This window comes from Homalodisca vitripennis, chromosome X (genome assembly GCF_021130785.1).
Source record: "Homalodisca vitripennis isolate AUS2020 chromosome X, UT_GWSS_2.1, whole genome shotgun sequence".
In the NCBI taxonomy this organism is placed as follows: Eukaryota; Metazoa; Arthropoda; class Insecta; order Hemiptera; family Cicadellidae; genus Homalodisca; species Homalodisca vitripennis.
The window spans coordinates 68,948,888-68,970,584 of record NC_060215.1 but is presented as its reverse complement, the minus strand read 5'-3'; the positions used below and the strand labels follow the sequence as shown (position 1 = coordinate 68,970,584).

The 21,697-nt window shown below is 33.3% G+C and overlaps 1 protein-coding gene across 1 annotated transcript; it reads left to right on the top strand.

Annotated features, from left to right (window-relative positions):
- The first annotated feature begins 1,842 nt into the window (after window positions 1-1,842).
- LOC124368522 (fas apoptotic inhibitory molecule 1) lies at window positions 1,843-13,298 on the top strand. The gene is made up of 5 exons (XM_046825764.1): window positions 1,843-1,944; window positions 7,388-7,507; window positions 9,416-9,638; window positions 10,736-10,785; window positions 13,051-13,298. Exons 1-5 carry the CDS (start codon window positions 1,873-1,875, stop codon window positions 13,198-13,200), a joined length of 615 nt encoding a protein of 204 aa, XP_046681720.1. The 5' UTR covers window positions 1,843-1,872; the 3' UTR covers window positions 13,201-13,298.
- The last annotated feature ends 8,399 nt before the right edge of the window (window positions 13,299-21,697 follow it).

Genomic DNA, 21,697 nt, shown 5'->3' with positions numbered 1-21,697 from the left:
TATATATATATATATATATATATATATATATATATATATATATATATATATATATAAAATTAGGGTGGTCCACAATTGTATACGGGAAATAAAATGTTTGAAATATGTATCTCCACATTGCTGCCTTGAAAACAACACGTAATAAAATGGATATGGAATTTTAATTTTGAAAAAACTGGAATTTATGATGAAGGCAGAAGTTTGCAACTATTCATTATGACTAATAACGTTGTGCAGTAAATTGAAGGAAATCTCTCTGATCGCCATTCAACATTTGATTACCTGTGTTTATTACCGTTAGAATACTGTGAAAAGCCCAAGTTATCTCTCCTGTTAATATGGAGTTGAGAAAAACCTTGCTCTCAGGCTCAAAAATATAAAGTAATTCTCAGATGACACCGATTCTGGCAAGTTTTTGGCCCCAGCTCGCCTATACAACATCCAATATTTTAGTTGATCGATTACGATTTCAAGAACAACACATTATATATACCACTTCAGTTGCATATGGTAGTAATATTTACTGAAATCAGCAAACGAACAACTAATAAACTTGTAAATCTTGTCGTTACGTCTCATCCCACTAAACCCTAAATACAAGGCCGAAGGGAATCAGCGTTTGACTGCAAATATCGTGATTGCCGCTCTTAAGTACTATGAAAAATCCGCCTGCGTACTTGTTGACCTGGTTATATACCTGGTATACCAACTCATTGAGTTTATCCAGCATCTCGTTGAAACCACTGTATCTGTTCTTCATGTTTATAACGCGATCTTTTATCGAAGACGCAACAAAGAATAAACTTTTTGGACAACCTCAAAAATTGTATTGTTTTTTCATCATTTTCCCTCCTTCTCCGTCATCTGGGACACGACCTCACCACCAGCTTTCTTCGTTGCTGCTAAACACAGCATGGAGTTTGCAAAACATTTTCCCTCCAAACTGTTGAATTTACTTACAGTATCCAATTGAGATGATAATAATAGTCTTGAATGTTATAGGGTTTGTAAATTTTAATTAAGACCTGTGATGAAAATTGGTATGATTTTTGTACATTTTCATGATTGGACACGTACGCGATTGAAGGTACGAGTACATCAATGGTGGTGCACGTATGCAGCCACCGGACACGCCCATTGGTAGGCTACACTCCAACATGACTATAGGTCATACAGAGCGATGTTGTTGCTGGTTTTAAATTCCATACCATAATTACTGATATTAATAATTTAACTTTTAACATTTGTACAAGGCTTTTTCCCACCGAATGAGATTGTTATTGTTTAAATAACATAATTAACTTTAACTAAATTTTAAATATATTTGTTCACAGTTTCAAAATTTTCCTAAATTATTACGTAAATAATAGAAACTGTGTTGAATCAGTTATGTAAAGTGTGTCCAAATGAATTTTACACATGAAGAAAGAGTACGGTATACGAATTCTTAAGAATGTATCGTGCTATATCTATTTTTATCTTTAAAATTGATTTTCAGTACTAGAACTTAACAATACAGATTTATACTAGTTTTTTTAAAACTAAAAGACCAAAGTATTCACGTTAGGAAGATATTTTTTTGGAACATTCCAATCTTGTTCAAGCTTTTATGCTACAAAGTATTCAAGTCGCCAGACAGCCCTGTCGGCAGGTTTACAAACTTTCAAAAAGTGCCTTCGGGTGAACAATGATTTGGTCATTTTGTATGCACGTCTGCATTTATATACTGAACAGTATGTATCTTACCTGTACTAGCGAAGGCCACCCCCTCCCTTCTCCCTACGATCGATAACAGGTACACAAACACTGGTCGCTGTTGGTTGGCCTTAGTTGCCATGCAACACTTCACAAAACATAGTCATTGTCAACACAATGTTCCTGTCAATTGTTGCTCGACCATCCCTGGTTCCTTTAACGCTGCCACAAGTGTCTGCAGTATTATCGGTAAATATCAAGCTTTATAGTAATTTCTCTATTGTATTATATCGATTCCTTGAATCACTAAACTATCTAAACGTTAGTAGATCTGAAACTGTATATATTGAACAGATAATTGATTTTAGTATAATAAATTACTATTAATAAAATTCTATATGCAATAAGAAAACTACCAAAGATTCATTCAAAAATCATGTAACAAGTTTATAATATTTACGATTTTTTGCGCTCATATAAATATTACACTTAATTTGTTAGCACGTAAATTAAAAACATGTTTACTCTATTCCTAATGATATGACTACAAAACCCACAACATTCAAACGTGTGGACCGAGTAAGAAGAACCGAGGGCTTAACGCTAGAGTGAATTCATAAGAGGCACGTTCTATTGAAACATATCTGCATATTAATTTTACAGAATTCGGAAGTCTTTAAAAAAATTAAAACAAAAACGCCAGAGACGTGATGTATTATAACTATTATATATTAATATATTATATTCATACATAAAACTTTCCGTGTGATTCTTTTATAAGATTTTATAACCCTGGTGTCAGTATATTCACCCTGATTCTTGTGTTTCAATGTTTTATCTTTTTTGTAAGGTTTGTTCAAGAATGTATGAAAAGTATTTCCTGAGGAATTTCTAAATTGGAAGTAAATTTAAATTAAACTTTATGTATTTACTAAAGTGTGGTCAATATTTTACGAGTTTTATTATTTGAACCAATCAAAATTGTGGAAGCTAGATCTTATTAACTGAATGATAGATGAACTGCTTATTTTATTACTTGTTATACAACGTCCTATGATCTAATGTCTATTAGCTATGTCTATTAAAATTCATATTAATATTTTCAACTTTTCCTACCTGCATTACGTAATAATACAGGCCTAGTAGTCGTCGAACACATAACATCCATCTCGTACTTGTGTGTTCGTAGCTATTACATGAGAGAAATGTATATAACTACAGTCGAACTGGTGACCATTCAGTTCAGTTTGAAAGCTAACCACTGAAAATTGAGTAATTTCAGAGCTAGAACAGAGTAATTTCTTAATTTGTGTGCACAGCAAGTGATGCATTCCAAACATACAGACAAACTAGCAGTCTTCTAGTGTCGGTCGAAAATGGGAAAAAATAATTCAAGAAAGATTATATTACTTTTCAGATGGAAGATAAAATAGCGAAACTAAGAAAGGAATTTATGAAATGAATTTACCTATACACATGAAAATTGTTATGTTGTGAGTAAAGGTTTTTGGAGAACACGAATTGAAGATTCACCAATCCGCACTGAATATTTGCTAACAATTTGCAACTATTTCAAACAAACCAAGTGGAATTTAACTTCGTTTTGTAACGACGGATAAAGCAATAAAGCCAAAGAGCATTCAAGATAACGGATCACACATGGAGAATAGGTTCCATAATTATGGAAAGCGCTCCATCGGCTGGAAAGCTGATGGTGTCAGTGTTTTGAGACGCTCCAAGTTGACTGACACGAAAAGAGGGATTCCATTACTACGCATCATTTTGGACCAAACAAAAGGCAGCAATATCAGAACAACACACAGGAAAGACCAACACAGGTGTGGTTTATTCGTGATAACGCACCAGTGCACTCAAGGTAACTTCTGTGACGTAGATTTTCAATATTATTTATTTTTATAATAGTACAGTGTGACGTTACAGCAGAGGAAATATCCGGTTTTTGCTTTGCACACAAAAAGACTATGTATGAGTGTGAATAACAACGAGAGTGATCCTCGTAGTACACACACATTATGTAGAAAATTGGCCCATGACACTCTGTGAAAAAGCGTGCCACAAAATCATCTTTAAATTTCTCCAATATGCTACACATTATACGAGTATAAAACCGTGTTGTAATGGTGCAGAAAATCGAGTTTAAAATTCTTGTATAAATATATATTTGGTGAGAAAATGAGTGTTGTGGGCCCATCTTTGAGTCGAAAATATCCGTCTATGGTTATTGTTAGAGGTCACACGGATGGACCAATTTTTATAACATTTCTTATGTATGTTTAATTTGTGAATATCTTTGGACAATTTTCAGTTCTTGGTTTTTACATAAAGCTCATGATTCTAGTCAAATATTTTCTTGAAAGGGTATCTTACAGTTTTAATTAAATATTCACCAATTATAGCCCATTAGATGTCTGGGGAAATGGCAAAAAATCTGCATTTCCATAAAATGTTCACTCAATAATTGTGAACAACTAATGGTTAGTTTCGTTTAAAAAGCTATTTAAATCATAATATAGGTTTTAGTTAAATTTGACATGTAACTCTTATTTACAAATATCTCTACGTGTACAGTACTTTTTATTGTTATATCTGAATATTTTAATATTTCTAACCCAATAAACAAGATACAAGAAGGTGTTTTTCAAGCGTTCCTATGATGTGAATAAAATTTGACAACTTAATGATAATACCCACTAAATAACAAACAGAATACCATAACCCAGTTACGAATAGGACATTAACATATAGAGGTACAATCCAGTGTACATTCTAAACTCGTTAATATATTAAAAACATTTGATTAAAACCATAAATAAATCAAATTCTCACAAAATGTTGCCTATGTAAGTAATGGTTCATAAGGAGTTGTTTCATGAATAAAAAGTATAGTTTGATTTATTGTAAGTATTCTTTTTGTACTTTACATTTTCGTATATGTATTTGTTATTTAATTTGTATCGAAGAAACCATATAAATATAAAAGTGATTTAAAAAAATTACTTGCATTTTTAAAAACGGTTTAATAGAAACGATAACTAAGCAGGTTACTCAGGGTCTTGGTCCCGGTTTTGCAGGCGTTCGGTTGGCAAAAGACGAAACAGGAGTTGATCTATCTGAAACATTTGAGAAACGAACTTTCACGCCGTCTGAAAGAAGGAAAAACCAACTTGACAATAAGATATAGTAATTAAATTTAAAAAATTGTTAATTAAAAAACGATTAGGTTCCTACGGTAACACGTATCCTCTTTCGATTCTTTATCGGAATGTTAATGGACATCGCTTTAAAACTCATATCTTACATAAAAAAGTCCACAATGTGTTTATGACCTATTTGTCCATGGAAACTAATAATTTGAACTTAGATGTAACCACCACACAATATAACGCAAAGACAGATCAGTACCTACTAGCAGCAAACAGACTTGGTGGTGGTGTCACGTTTGCGAAAACATTCAACTCTCGGAAGTTTTACGTGCAAACTCTGTCGTGAAGGTTTTGTTGTTGATCTGATGTTTGGGAACTCGACCAAACTCCTTATTTGTGGTGTGTACATTCTACTTCATTCTCCCTCCTAAGCATACTCTAACTTTTCTAATATGTTTGAAGACACCGTTGCGGTCTCCCGCGATTGTAATCCTTTCCGCACTTAGCAAGAGTTTCGAAGGTTTGGTGCTGGAAATCGTCCAAGCACTGTTCAAGACCATCATCGATGAACAGCATGGCTTTACAGAGAGGAGATCACCTGTAACGAATCTACTTATCTTCCAAAGCTACGTTCTTGATACTTTTAGTCAGAAGAACCAGGTTCGCACTGTCTATATTGACCTAAGCAAGGCCTTTAACAAGATCAACCACAATCACTTGATCAACAAACTTGAAAGTTACGGAGTAGTCGGCACGACGTTGCCTGGTTTTGTAGTTATCTTTTTGAACGCAAGCTGGTTGTTCGTTTGGCCAATAATATGTCTCACGCTTTTATATCAACATCTGGTGTGCCCCAGGACTCGCATCTCTAGAAGAAAATGTGAGATAAGTGTAACGAATAGCACAATAAATACAACAATAATGGAAAGCCTGCTATTGTTCTTAATATTTATCAATGACATCAACGAGCACATGGGTATGTGTCCCGTTACTGTTGTATGCAGACGACTTAAAATTGTTTCTCGAAGTCACTTCCTGCGTAGACTATCTGGCACTGCAACATGCTCTTAATAGTGTTTTGGATTGGTGTCAGTGTAATGAAGTGTCTACCAATGCTAATACAACCAAGCTAATAATGTATAACTTAACTACTACTGCCATTCAGTTTGACTACTCCCTTTATAATGAGGTGTTGGAACAGTGTACCTTAATTAGAGACCTTAGCATTGTTCTTGATTCTTCTTTTGGGTTCAGTCTTCATGTTGATGAAATATGCAGAAGAGCTTCATATATGTTTGGCCTGATAATACTGACTTCTAGGCATGGCCTCAGCTCTGGAGCACTTGTTCTTGTTCTCCTCTACAAGCCTTTGGTCCTGCCACGTTGGTCCTGAGTATGGATCCGTGGTGTGGTCACAGTACCAAGTGGGCCTTATTAATAGACTTAAATCCGTTCAGAGGAGATTTGTCCTGTTTGGGATCTGAGAGGGGCAGCCATAAATCCCGACACTCTTGCTCTGGTCAGCACGAATGCCTGTGGACTCCACCCACTCGAGGTTAGAAGACAGGTCTCTGATATCACGTTCCTCTATTAAGTTCTCAATTCTGTCGTGACCTGCTCCCTCTGTTGGAACTAATCAGATTTCGTGTCCTTACCAGTAGATCACACCACCAATTTGCACTGGGGCATAAAACCGCAACTATCTCCGTTTCAGGTCCATCCCGAGAATTCTTGTACTGGGGAACGAAGTCAGTAGCTCTATAGACTTCATTGATGAACTCATTGCTTTGAGGAATCCCGCCCTGACATCTAGATTACAAGCCTTCAACGTGATACGAATTAATAAATTCTCCTTGCTCTCAACTCTTCGACCTAGCAAAACTTTGGACTTCATTGCATGAACTCGATGCAAGTAGCATCATTTTATTTTTAATCTTATTTGCGTTAATGTTATCTTGTTAAAATATTGTTTATTGTTGGTTTCTTTGAGATATTTAATTTAATTGTTGCTATATTTATATTTCTACTAATTACCTCATTACTTGTTTTAATGTTTGGTGTTAATGTTATCAAAATGGTATTACCCTGGGAATTCAAATAAATAAACTGTAACCCATATTGTTCTGTGATATCCCACAATCAAGTAAACATTTGATTTGTATTATTTTATTGGAATAAAAAATTAACGTGTTTTACAAGGATCAGTAAATTAAAATAATTTTTTAATTAAATACCTATCATGATGTAAACATTTACCTAATGACATACATAAGTCCAAAATCTCTTGACTATATCCAAAAGTGATTTAAGGATTATCGAATAAAATTATTTAATTCCGTCAATTTCAATGAGACTTATTATATTTACCATAGTTATTTGACTCAGGGCCTATTATTTTGTTTGTTCATACCTTTGTTAATTTTGTACAATTACATGGGGTATACTAACTCTCCAAGTTCAAACAATACTAAATTATAAACGTTTTTACTTTCTTATTTAAAATTAACTTTAATTGCTTTGTGTACCAGGAAGCGATGAGTGGCGATATGGTAGCAGTCTGGGAAGTGCCTATGCCCGACGGAATACATAGAGTGGAATTTCAGCATGGCACTGCAAGTGGAAAACGAGTCATAATCGTAGACGATAAGGTATAGGTATACCACTCTTTAATCTTCACCTATTATTTCTTTCATTTATTGAACATTGATTACAATCCATTTCATTTTTTAATCAATATTATTATTATTACGTCATATATAACAGTATTGTATACAGAAGACATATTTTAAGACAGAGTGTTATAGAGAGATTTTTACCGCAGCCAAGTGAGTTTTTGTTCAAAGAACTAAATAACTTTTATTTATATAATATTAAAACTATTAGGTGCATTAGAAACTCTTTTTTGCTGCAACTTGATTTTGGTGAAGAAAATGTCACCTGTGTATGAGTATTTACGGATTGGACTTCAAAAATTGGTTGATTCTACTTTGTCCATGTATTTTTTCGTTAAATTGTTAAATCAACGTCCAAACACCATAAACAGATCTATAAAATCGCATAACAAATGTTCCCTCGACTTTTTCGGAGTCATCAAAATATGAATGCAAAATCTATGAGATGAATAAAATCTGATGATAAATCTAAACAACGTCTAATAAAAAAAATCTATTATCTTGTCAAAAATGTTTTGAATCAATGAACTCTATTCAGGATGTTGCACAATTGTTTGGAATCAATGACAAAACTAGATCAGCTTGTAAAATATGTACAAATAAAAGTTGTTTTGAGCGCTATAATACAATTGAACATTAACATTAGAGTTTGAGAAATGGTAAAAGAATCGTATTATATAATTAACTTGAAACGTTGAAACAACTTCTTCTGTAACCTACTTTTTAAGATTTTTACCTTTTCTTTATTTGATCTGAAATTTAAAGACCGTAAACGTTGATAAAATAGTTTTATTTAAATATGTTTTGTATGACCCTCAAAGAATAATTATAATTATTTTTATTAAAATATTAAAATTTGTCATCATCATCCACCAATTTTGCTTCTTTTTCGTTCGATCTTAAAAGTAGTGCATATGATCTACATTAAGTATAGCATCTTGATTAATATTGTTAAGGGGTCAGTCAAATAGCCCCTTGTTTTTTAAGTAAAACTTTGTCAGCAATAATTTTAAAACGTAAATACCAATATTATTGTTGTAGCAAATGTACCATGTTTCATGTAAAAACTATATTTAATTATCTGTAGTTCTTTATTAGGAGTGTACAAAACTGCTAATTTAGCATTGGTGAGATGGGGATGAATTAAGAAGCTAACCTAGTTTTAAGGTTAATCATTTAAAAGGGTTTATGCATAAAAAAGAAGAATTCTAATTATTAGACATTTCCAATTTGTTTCCATCCAAAATAGCGTCCATTTGAAGGTAACATTTTACCTTTGATTAAATGATACTCTTTTGGACTGAATTGATAGAATTTGGTTTCCTTAGTGCAATTGGATTTCCCTCTTCAAGAATTATTAATGCCTCACCTCTTTCAAAAGGTTTTGAGTTGTTCCTCTACCCTCTCATTTTGGGATGGGATAGGTAAATGATATTTAATCAAAACGCACTTAGGAGATGTTATTACATATTCGCAAAGAAAGATTGAAACTTGTCAGTCATTTTTTGGTAAGAAGTGACCCTTTGGACATCGGCTTCTTTTCTCCTTAATATTAAATAGAATTAAAATCGGTTTTTGTATAAACTCTAACCATAAAATACCAAATAAATCCAAAGACTACAATATTTCCTTATCTCACACGTCTTAAAATAACTTGTTCTTTCTACATTATTAAAAAGCCCTCCAATTCTTCATGGTCACTGATTGATTACATAACAATTGGTAAGATCATGTTTTTTCATACATTCCATGCAATAAATTGTTAACAGGCTCGGTATCGTAACTTTGGTACTGCCTATACATTAAGTTGTAAAATTATAATAATATAATAAACTTATTATATCATACTTATTACTTATTATAACTTACTTATTTTGATTTCAGGAGGTGTTAAGGAGAGATTGGATGTTTCGTCTGGTTGGCGAGGAAGTGTTTCACTTGGGCAACACCAGATGTACAATACGTGTGGATCCCAGTGGAGGATTCGCTTATGAATACTCACTGCTAGTCGACGGCATGAGTTTACCAAAGTTTATAGAAGCCAAGTCCAAGACATGCTGCACATGGCTTGTTCAACTGCCTGACAACATGTATAGAGTAGTACTTGGTTAGTCTGGCGCATGCTTACTGTAACAAAACACAAATCAAATTTATTTTACTAAGAATCAAACATTTTAAGGAACAAGTCCATTAATGTGGTCTACTCTACCCTCATCAACCAACTGATAACATTACGAGATAACGCAGTGAGGCTTTAAAGCTTAAGGCATCTGAATCTAACCCTTGGGTTGAAAACAGAGTAAATTTTAAATCCTACCTTATCTTGTGCATTTTTTCAGCACTGTCTATTCGGAATGTTTCCTAAAAACGTATCTTCTCCCCTTATTCTAAAGAGATCTTCGTATAGATATTCTTTTTAAGTTCCATTTTAGTCGTCGAAGTAGTTATTTAACAGGTAAACCTAATTGCTAGAAATATACAACTTGCTATGCACATTGCGTTATATAGAATACTCGAAAAGTTCGTTGATATGGCTTAGTAATGAACTTACATCTTAAACAGTCTGGAACGCAGTGGTTGATTTGCATTGTAAGCTTTCCGTAGCAGTGAATCGAAATAGAAGTTTTCTCTGAGAAAAACGTAGTTTTTGGTAGAAGTAAAAATAATAGGGTATGGAAATATTAAACTACAAATTTATCATAGGTATTATTGTTCACTTTGGACGCTTATAACAAATCGTTAGACACCTAGAACATAGCCTATACTTTCATCAGTGTCAGCCAAAGAGATGAAATGACTGATAGTCGTGATTTCTACCCAAATAGTGGTCTTTTGTAGCACCTGTACTTTACTGTTTGAATATTGAAATCAGTCATTAATCAATAACATGCAGGATTATATACAGTATGAACTTATTCAGATGACGCTTTTCTTAATTAAGATACTCCCGAAACAAGCAAAATGTGGCCAGCACATTACTTTGAGCAGTGTATCGTAATGTACAACTACATCATCTACGCACGCTTCTATGGGTCCAAGGCACCTAAATAAAATATTAAGATAATAACAATTGATTAATGGCCTTTAGATTAAGAGGTGTATACATAATATTGTCATCGGGAAGATTTTTGTACGATTTAGATTGAGCGATAACCCAATTTAATTTAATTAGGCTTAGGCTTATGTATTATTAATATTTTGCAGATAAAGAAACACTCGATGTCTGGGCAAATGGGGAAAAGCTTGAAGTAGCTGTAAGTATGAATACTTAACTAAGATTATATATTTATTATACAAATTTGCAAAATAGACATGCATATTATATAAGTAACGAAGAAATGTATAAACCACCAAACTGATTCAAAAACATTCCTTCAAAACGGTTATTCGTCTTACATATTTTGTGTGAAATCCGTTTTACTTTAGGATGTTCTAGAAGGATTCATGTTAGCAAATTGTGAAGTTTAGTGTGGTGGGTAATTCTTTATTTTATGTTATTGACTGGAAAATTTGAAAAGAAAACAAGTTTGTTTCAGTCATTTTGTCATCGGGGTGTGGTATACACAAAATATTGAAAATTTATAATTCCAGAACTGGAAATATGCTGATTTTGAAGTGGAAAACTTAAAATGCAATAAATAATATAAATCTAAGAGATCAAGAGGCATAGTACATCACAAGAAGAAGTCGGTGGTGACTTGCTGCTCGTAATGTGTCGACGAAAACCGTGTTTTGCTGCATGTGTTGGTGCTGTTGTTTGATACCATTCTGTTTTTAATTCGTTGTGTTCAGCGCTGTCTTAATTCATGAAAATTATAATAACTTACGATTTCATTATTTTATGTTTGTACTTTTAACGTAATATTTTAAGGTGTTCTCTAATTTTATCCTACTTAGTGTTTAGTTTTATAATTCTAGTAATATTAGTATAAGTCCATCTTCTAGAGTTGTGTGCCTTCTTTATTAAAAAGAAAAAGTTACATTATTTTATTTTGAGTACCTTAAGTGTTTTGGGCACAAAACAGTTAGAAATGCCATAAGCTATATTCGTAGTTACACTTACGTATATATAAGCAATACTTTTTTGAAATTTCTATGTTTTAATACTAATATGTTTGCTTTTGATTTTAATTAAATTAGGTTCATTTCTGTTTTTTACAATCGTTCAACGTGAAAACGTTTGGTAAGGAAAATAATCAATTTCTTTTCAAATTCACGTTCAACACAGTATCACTGATAGACTGAATATGTATTAACACGCATAGTATTCATTCTGAGCTATTCTAGCGAGTTCTAAGAAATCTCACAGCTCGTCTACATAGTTAAAATGAATATATTATTAAAAGTTTCAGTACATTGTACCTTTATGTAAGAAACCCTTATTAAATTAAAAATCCTTATTTTGCAAAAAAATCCTTATTTTGCAAAAAAATCCTTATTTTGATCAAGCTCGAATTGTTGAATATGCATATTCACAATTCAGTTTTAAGGATAGTACCATTGGATTTAAATACAGCCCAATGATTTATGGGCATAGAATACAAAATATGGTATGTATAGCTCTATGTTAATTAAAGCAAACCTTTTAGTTACAATCTACTGTATTTAGTCAGTTTCGAATAACCTGTGATGTACTCATCAGACAAAAATATGTGTTTCAGTAATAGAATGGCAGTAATGTCAATTCAACCGCAATGCACTGACTGTACACTGCGAATGTGTTTAAAAATAAACATATCAATATCATGACCAATGTAAACGCATACTCAGTATCATTAAAATAATTACTTTACATAGATTTTAGTTAGAATACTTGCTTTCTTGGTATGCACCCACGTTGACAGACCCCTAAATCATTTACACATGACCAAAGTAATAATTGTAGCAGGAAATTAGTCTATTAGCCAGTTTGTAAAAAATTACGTGAAATTGTATGATAACAGGTATAAAGATATACCTGGTGTGTGTGTGTGTGTGTGTGTGTGTGTGTGTGTGTGTGTGTGTGTGTGTGTGTCACGTGTTTTGAATGTGAATAAAATTGTAATTTATGAGGAACCTCTGTCATATTATTTCTACATCATATAAGACATTTTTATATTTATTCATTTCATTACATATTTATACTCGTAGTAACAAGAATTGTTTTTTTCTGTACCAATCATTCTCAGAATTCTCACTCAGTAAAGGTTAAAATGTCTAGAATCTACCTCAAAATAACTCAAACTTCATTCATCCTAAACTTGTGCTACAATAATTGATTTCGTTATAAAATATGGTATGATAGAACAGGTTTAATTTAATTTAAGATACTATTCTTTTATTTTAGAAGTAATAACATTATGTCGACGAAGAGTTATAGTGAGGTCGTTGAGCAGGACAGTGAGCATTGTATAGTCACGCACTGTTCGATCATACAGTCACCATATGTCATGCACTGCCTCAATCTGCCTGAAAACGAGTCATATGATTAAACTGTTATAATAATATCGCTTTCTAAATAAATAAAATTATTTTTCCAGGGTGAGTTTGTGGAGGATGGGACAGAAACCCACTTTAATTTGGGTTCAGTTCCAGCTCTCATCAAAGCTGTGACCAGTTGTAACAAACGAGAGGGCCTTATTTACTCACTTATTGTTAACAATAAAATAATTCCTCCTGCTGAAGATTAGAGCAACCATTCTTCGCACTTCAACCTTTACGCACTAACCTATGTATATACAATTGTTTATATTGGAATACAATTAAAATGTGTTATTATGTATCTTTATTTCGATACAAACCTGATTGTTATAGGCTACAATTTGAACTGCTATATTTTTTAATGTTTTCCCTGTGTCAATATGCAAATATACTCAATAAAAGCTTCGTAATTAGGTTAAATAAATAAAACAAATAAACAGATGTAACAATTATTACAAATAGAAAAATTTAGAATAATATTCATGTTAAGACAAAAATCAAAGCAACTGACCAACAAGCTACAGATGGAAAGAACAGTAAAACTATAGTGTACATTACAAAAAACAACATACGTTTTTATTGATCAGCTATTTTAAGGTTTTTACAAAGACGTTTAAAACACTGTAATTGATATTGTGTAAATATTCAACTCTCTATCCCGAATATAGGGCTATGACCTTATCATACTCTAGTGATTTTTATCAGATACTTTTTTATAGTGCATTATGAAAATATCATACACATTTCACAAACTTTATCAATTGTTACTTTTATTTTAATAATTACTAAGAAGAACGCTAGAATCGTGTTAAAATATGTTTTTCAATTAACTTGTAAGCTAAAATAGATAAAAATGAAGCTTACATTTTAAAAACGTTTCTTTTTTTAACAACCTTTAGTTTAATATGCCTAACGACCTATGTTCTCATTTTAAATTTGTTGAGCACGGGACTGATTTTTTTCGAATTTGAACATTGTGGTGCTATAAGAAAAATTTGCAAAAATGGTACATACAAATAAATGGTACGTAACATGTACACTTTCCAATAAAAATTGTACACTCTCAAATTTATGTACAAAAGTGCCATATTAAAAAAATAACACTAAAAACATTCAATAACCCCTGTCGTTTCGCCAAAACTTTGTACCAAACTATTCAGGTATTCAAAATGACGTGCCACTTGACCTATTGTAAAATTTTAAAATTTTGAGATCCCAACATGTGACCCTAATTTTAGGGCACGCCCTATATTTTGAAAGTAAAAAACAATTCTACGACGTTCGTCTTGTGAGATTTATTGCATCGCTCGCTATGTTAAACGGTTCAATCACAGGAGATTGCGACCGGGTGGTCTGAAACACTCTGTATATTGTAATAATAATAATCGATTCTAAGATCTGGATGGAGATTTTTCGGCGGTCGTAAGGGTATTACTATTTTAATGCATGCCATAATAATTCCTAATACATTATGCTAAACAGTCAAAACAGTAGGGCTATGCTCCGAAGGGTATTTGCCATTGATTTATCCTTTGCATCTGTTAAACTGAATGACTTGATTACCTAATAGTGACTCTATGGGTAGTTATCAAATTCCCATCATGATACAAAGTGATGTCAGTATATTGACATGTAATACAATGGAACCTAGAGTAATAGAAATCTAAATAAAACAAATTGGTCAAACTTTAACAAAATAGTATAGGAACTCTTCACACTGACACTTACAAAATACAAGTGATGTCATTTTAATTGATTTCTATGATGTTTTATATAAACCAATATCCTCAATCTATCCCCTTATCTAAACAAACATAGGTACACGATCCTTTGTACCCAGGACGTGTGGAATTCAGAGTGCTCAAGAGCAGAGGTTGAGAGGAGGAGAAGGTTTAGACATTTTTACAACTTGACTCCCCTTCATTATAGAGATGTAAAAGACGCTCAGTTGCAAGCCAATTTACAGCAAAAAATTTAAAAAAGAGAAATTGGAACAAATATTGTAGTACCATAGAAAACAAAAATTAAACATAAATGTATAGCACAATAAGGAAACTTGGATATAACACAAGCAATACCTACAATCCAAAATTCTAGTAGATGACCCAGAATTCAAGTACAATAAAAATAAAACTATTTCTCCTGACCATGTACCACAATCTAGTGAAATCTCCTTGCCCATTATATCTGTTAATACTGAACTTGAAATTGAGGGGAAATTAAATATTTAAGAATGTGATTTAGCAATAAATTCTAAGCATAAGAATACATCCCCTGGTATAGATGGCGTATTCTACTCTATAATGCAGATCTTTGAATAATATATGGCAGTTTTGAATAATATATGGTTCGGGGGTATAATAATATCTCTGAGGGATGGACAACCCATCAAAAAAATTCATACAAGTATATTGCCTTCATACCTTGTCTCAGGAAAGTATTTAACATAATAATAAACACCGGATGGAGTGACTAATAAAGAAAAATAACCCTATTTCAAATTCTCAGTTTTGATTTCAAAGGAGAAGAAGATGCTCGGGTTAGACTCTACATCAGGCAACTAGCAACCAAATAAACCTAACTGATAGGAAAACAACAGTCATGGTTTCGCTTGATTTAAGCTCTGCATATAACAATGTTGCCTTAACAGTTTTACTGACAAAATTATATACCTTTCGAATTCTTGCTCGTTTCAATTTCCATTTATATAAATGGTTTGGTAAAAATTAATACTTCGAAGCAGTAAGTAACCAGAAGTTTGTTAGCAGGTGGGCCTGTAAAGGAAATCCACAAGACAGTGTGTTAAACCCTCTTAATGTTGATCTGAATATTTCAGAAGCGGATAAACATGTTCCTCTCCTTGTCTCTACACTAGTCTGTGCTGATTTCTCTAATTTATTATGTTGTCACCGAAACCTGAGCCAGATGGATGAAATCTTACAATTTCCCATTTATAATCCAACTAAATACTTTTCATCCTCATATTTAAAAATCAGTTTTAGCAACTTCAAAAATTTAATTTCTTATACAAAATAATCCCTATCCAAATTTAAAATGTTAGATTATTGACAGTGTACCCACCCCAGTGTGTTATATACATAGAATCTTGGCGTGACATTTGATATCAAATTAACCTTAAAAACACATATAAATAATATTGCTCAAAAAAACTTAAAATATCTGGATATCTTGAAGTCGTTAGACTGTAAGAGATACAGGGTGCATCCTCAACTTCTTTAACAGGTAAACACCTCTATAATCAGATCCAAACTCTCTGTTTAGTTACATCATAAATCGCTTTTTAATGAAACTTCACTTTGTCCAAAACCAAGCACTTAAATCAACTAGTATCGCACATCACATTGAAACTTCACTTTTATCCCTTCACCTACAATAACCAGAAAATTTTATTTAAAGTTTTTAGAGATTCATCCCATACAAGTTTTCTTGGTATTATGTAATATAATTTTCTGTCAAATGTTCACTGGCTCTGGAGTAAAAAGGAAATTCCTTTACACATACAGTAAATAAAGAGTAAATAATCTGTTAGACAAATGCCCTATCAAAGAAAATGCATACAGTAAATAAAGAGTAAATAATCTGTTAGACAAATGCCCTATCAAAGAAAATACCTTGATAAGCCCATTAGACTAACCTCTTACTATTACATATTGTAAAATAAGGTGCATTTCTACCATAGTGACTACTCTATGTGAAAAAGGAATCCACGACCAACAGAAGTAACGAGTAATTGTCTTAAGAATATTAATGGACATTTCCAGGGATATATTAAAAGATACACTGATGGTTCGAGATTTGCATCCGTACCAACAAAATTATTACCACAGTCAGAAAATATGTGAGTACAGAGCCCACGACGTAACATAAAGCGGGTGAGAGTGGCTATAAAGGATTCAGGCGTTATGTGATCAGTTACCACTTTAAAATGTACAGCCTTGGTCACAAAACACATATGTACATTTTCACGTGTCACAATGCACGCATTGTGCATTTCATTGATATATCACTGTTACTGTGAAAGGACCTGAATAAACAATGCCAATTGAGAGAAATAGACGCGCGGGGATCACGCGTGAGGTGGAGAGTTCTTCTATATGAGGGAGTTGTTGCGTGGCTTAGCCTTGAAACACCCAATGCACTTGAAAATTCGAGATCAAATAACACCTCTGGAACAAAAGATCCAGTATTTCTGACTTATAGGAATTATGTAAATTGAGATCCAGAATGAAGGCATTTTCTATCGTGATAATCTATAATTAGATTGGTAATATGGTGAGATTTTGGCAATACGATGGAACGAATCACGTCCTACTTGAAGCACACTTTAAACATACACAAAACGGGTAAGACGTCAGAGCTTTGTATAACATTCATGTCAATGCATAAAACGACTAATGTCGTAGAGAACATCGATGTTTGAAAAGCAATTTAGGATAAAGAGGGTAACTCACGTAGTTGAGAAGGTAGAAGTCCTCTTGAGGCGCAGTAAGCGGGATTATCCTGGCTATGAACATAAAGCCAGCAAGACGAGGCACAAGTTCTTAAATTTGAGAGAAACGACTTGCCACGTATGTTTTAAGGTGATATGATGGAGTTCGAAGCCATGCAAGGGCTACTGAATAATCATACCACAAGAGGGTGTTGGAGAAGTTAACTTCGTATTTAAAAATCGAGTGACAAGTTGAGCGAGTATGTTCCAAATCTTTCCAAACATGGTTATGTGACACGATTACGGAGAGCTACACGAGGTGTTTTTAAAGTCTTTAGAGCACTAGCACTTCACCACTGGACATCTGATATCGAAAATACATCACTGTGGCATATCCGCACTCACTTGCATCCGAGAAGACATGTAGTTCAAGGTGGTAAGCAAGTTAAAATTAAAAAGAGCGTGGAATCTGCACTATGTTATCAAAATATGTTATCAAAATCCGTAACAAAAGTTTGTAATCTTCAAGCAAGGTCATGGGGAAGAGGGCCATCCCAATTTAAACTAGAAGCCCGGAGCAGTTGCATCAAACATTTTGCTAGCATTATGCAATGAAATCCATAGGTCAATGGCGCTCAGAATATTGCGTTTAGTGGGAGTTACTTAGAGGAAGCTAAACTTGTACGAAAAGTTATCAGAACTAGGAGACCACTGAAGTTTGAGAATGGAGACGTAGGGTTGTTTGAAATTTCTAAAAGAAGAATGCTCTAATTTAAAAAATGTTAGTTTCCATTACACTTTAAGCTCTACCAATGCCCAATATAAAAATCATCGTCTTTTTTTAAATAACCTTGTTTTGCCTGCAGTAAACATGACCTCAAAATCTTCAACTGTTAAGTGTTTAAGGCCAAAAGAGCGGTATCACTTTGTAAAAAGAGAACAGGGTTAAGTGTCATGTTTAGGAAATCAAAGTATTAAACAGTGAAGACCCCAGTCAACGTGTTCAACTTGTCGCAAACCTACACAGTTTGTTACATTTTCAAACTGGGCCCTCTCAAGAGACCAGACACTCCAATGCCTTCAAAAACGCTTCTACCTGTACTAGAAATACATCCTGGGTATTAACATCTTAATCTCATTACCAACCCTCTGCTGGTCACTCTACTGTCCTTATAGATACCACGTTAGTGCAACTCACCTCACCTCACGGCATTACTCATGTTTTCAGAGCACTTCTTGATTCTGGATACTCGTAGCTTCAGGTCCTCTCACCAAATTATGGATATATCTTAGATTCCAACGCGTACAAATGACACGCTATTTAGATGTCAAAACTCTCTGCACCCATGCCTTGGCTGCTCAACACCCTTTCCACATATAGAACAAAATATCGGTGGAACTCCCTAGAGTTGTGTTAGATGCGGAAGTGTTTTAGAAAACCAATGCCTAAACTTTAGCAGACCCCACATTTCACCTACCAGGAGGTATCGATGTATTGATCGAAGGAAGATTATTTCTCCAAAACTCACTAATGAAAGGTACTCTCTCCGTCCCAGAATACCCCAGGCGTTGGAACTCATTTTGGTTTTTTGATCATGGGACAAGCTCCTTGTGCATATCCTGGCACTCTTATCTTATCTTACTTATCTGCTATCTACCAATTATTCTGACTTGCACCAGTCCCTCCGAACATCGTCGGCAGAATATAAATTTTGTGATCAACACTTTTTTCAACTCACTCTAAAGTTCCCAACGCACTTTATATTATCTGACTGCCTTTCAAAAGCAACCCACCTACCCTCGATACATCACGCCTAATTGTTAAACGCAGATTCCACTCTCTAGAAGCAACGTCCTGTGTTCTCTACACCAATTCCATGAATGAATACGAATCGTTTGGGGCGTATGAACAAAGTTGACCGCTTTAATGAAAACCTCACCTCAATACTGCCCCCATAAGAATAAAAACCCTAACTCCAAGAAACAAAACTGTTTCAGGAAATGAGGATTACTAATTTTTTTACCTGCATTAACATTTTAGCACTTTAAAAAAAGGTTTATGCTAAAATGTTATTGATAGACCTACAAAATATTTATGTTGATGTGAAATTTCATTGATTAATTTTTTTTTAATAGAAAAAGTGGAGTTAGGGGCTTTTTTATGTCACAGTTTGTTTGGCCTGAAGCGCACCCTTGAAAAGCCCTAACTCCTTCTATGGGAGTTAGGGCTTTTTCATCGTCAAAATGGACTTGTTTAGTTGTGACACCTAATTGGCATAATCATATTTTTAAATGTTCCTTAGTGTTAAAACTGCAGTTTTAAGAAAACAAACCAACATGTAATGTTATTTTATTAGATTTTACTCAAATAAAACAATTGAACAAGTACAAACAAAATATTTATCAAGTAAAAGTTTATTTTTAAATTTAAAAGCTTGTAAAAAAACAATATATTCCTTTAATAAAGGATCAATTTTAATTTGTAAGCTTATTACTAGAAATAAGAAACCTATCTTGTTATATTTGTTGACATTCATAAATTTAAAACAGTAAAGTTATAACAAGTAACATACAAATATTTCAACAATTTACAAACTTTGTAAAAATAAGTTACTTAAAATGAGAAAAAGTGTTAAATTGTAGGCTGCCTACTACTAGAAAAAACTAAATTATACATTGTGTGTTTTAGACATGACTTAAATAAAAATAATTAGAAGTAATCTATGCACAAACAAAGTTTGTTCTGGCACAAAGTCATTAGAATAGTTTAACTTGTAGACCTATTACACAGTTAAGAGATGCTGGTGATAAATAAGTCCCCCACTTACCTTAACTTTAAACAGTAATAATAATAAGATTAGCTGAAAAACCAAAACACTTCTGCCATTTATAGAATTGATCACTATCTACTTTAACTTTTGGCATTAACTTTTGGAAATTAGTTTTTACTCATCACAGTCAATCAAGTCTCGTTCTCCTGACTCTGGAAGAAACTTGTCCCAAAACCCCCGACGGTTGGATGGCATAAGGGGACACAGTTTTTCAACAATGTTTTTCTTTTTGGTTTTATTGAAACCCCGAACTTTATTTATTTTTTCTGGCATAGGAAACTTCTTGATATACTTGGATTGAATGAAGTTCAACTCTTTTGATGGAAATTCTTCATATTTCGTAGAGTACAAAAGCGTAGTTTTTTACCTCTGTCAGCAGTTACTTTCACAACATCTTTGATATGGTACATTTTCTCGACACTTAAGCTTTTGTTTAGAAGAACAGTCTTTTCATTCATACAAGTCACTTTCACCAAGTTCTTTGATGTCTACCTTTCCTAAATTAGCTTTTTCAACACATTTAACAAAGTCCTGGAAATCATAGACCTTTCCACTGTGTTTCATGTTCCATTTTTTGCAAATCAACAATTACAACTTAAAAAATAAATTACCTGAAGTGCAGTAGAAAAAAAATCAGGCTATCTGACACAATATAATTTAAAACACTGTAACCTAATAACTAATTATAACCAAAACACACGTTCATGACACATTAACTTGATAGGTTGTTGTTACTAAGTGAGAACAGCTGCAACAACAAAAACTCTAGCCTAGTCATGCTGTTATGTTTGATGAAAGAAGGCCCTAATTTCCAGGAAATCTCCCTACTTAGTCTTATGAGAGAAGGCCCCAAGTTCCTTGATGCTCTTGGGTGGACTATTGAACCATAAGTCTAAAGGCCCTAATTGCAACTGCCTATGCACTTAGGGTGTTTTAAACATTTAATTGTTACATAGGGCCATCTTATGTCAAAAAAACCACGACATTTCGGAGTTAGGGCCAATATAAATTGTAGTAATAGTAACCATGGAGTTGAATTAGGGCCTTTTTATGTCATAAAAAGACGTATTTTATCCCAGTAAATCGAAAACAACAAAAAAAGTAATTTAAAAAATTTTGGAGTTAGGGCCTTTTAACTTATGGGGGCAGAATACTTCTTGCCCTATCATGGGATTCCTCGAAGAAAACAGTAAAACCACTAAATTGCGTACTATATTTAATGCTAGCTCAAAATCTACCAATGGACTCTCTCTCTCTCAATGTTAACTTACTTACAGGTCGTATGATGAAAATATTTGTAATATCCGGCTACTAATCAGGACTCAAATAATTGTGTTTTTGACATTAGGCATATATACCGCATGATAAGCGTGCACCCTGCTGACCAGATGTTTCAACCTATCCCACGTCGTGATTCCCACTCAC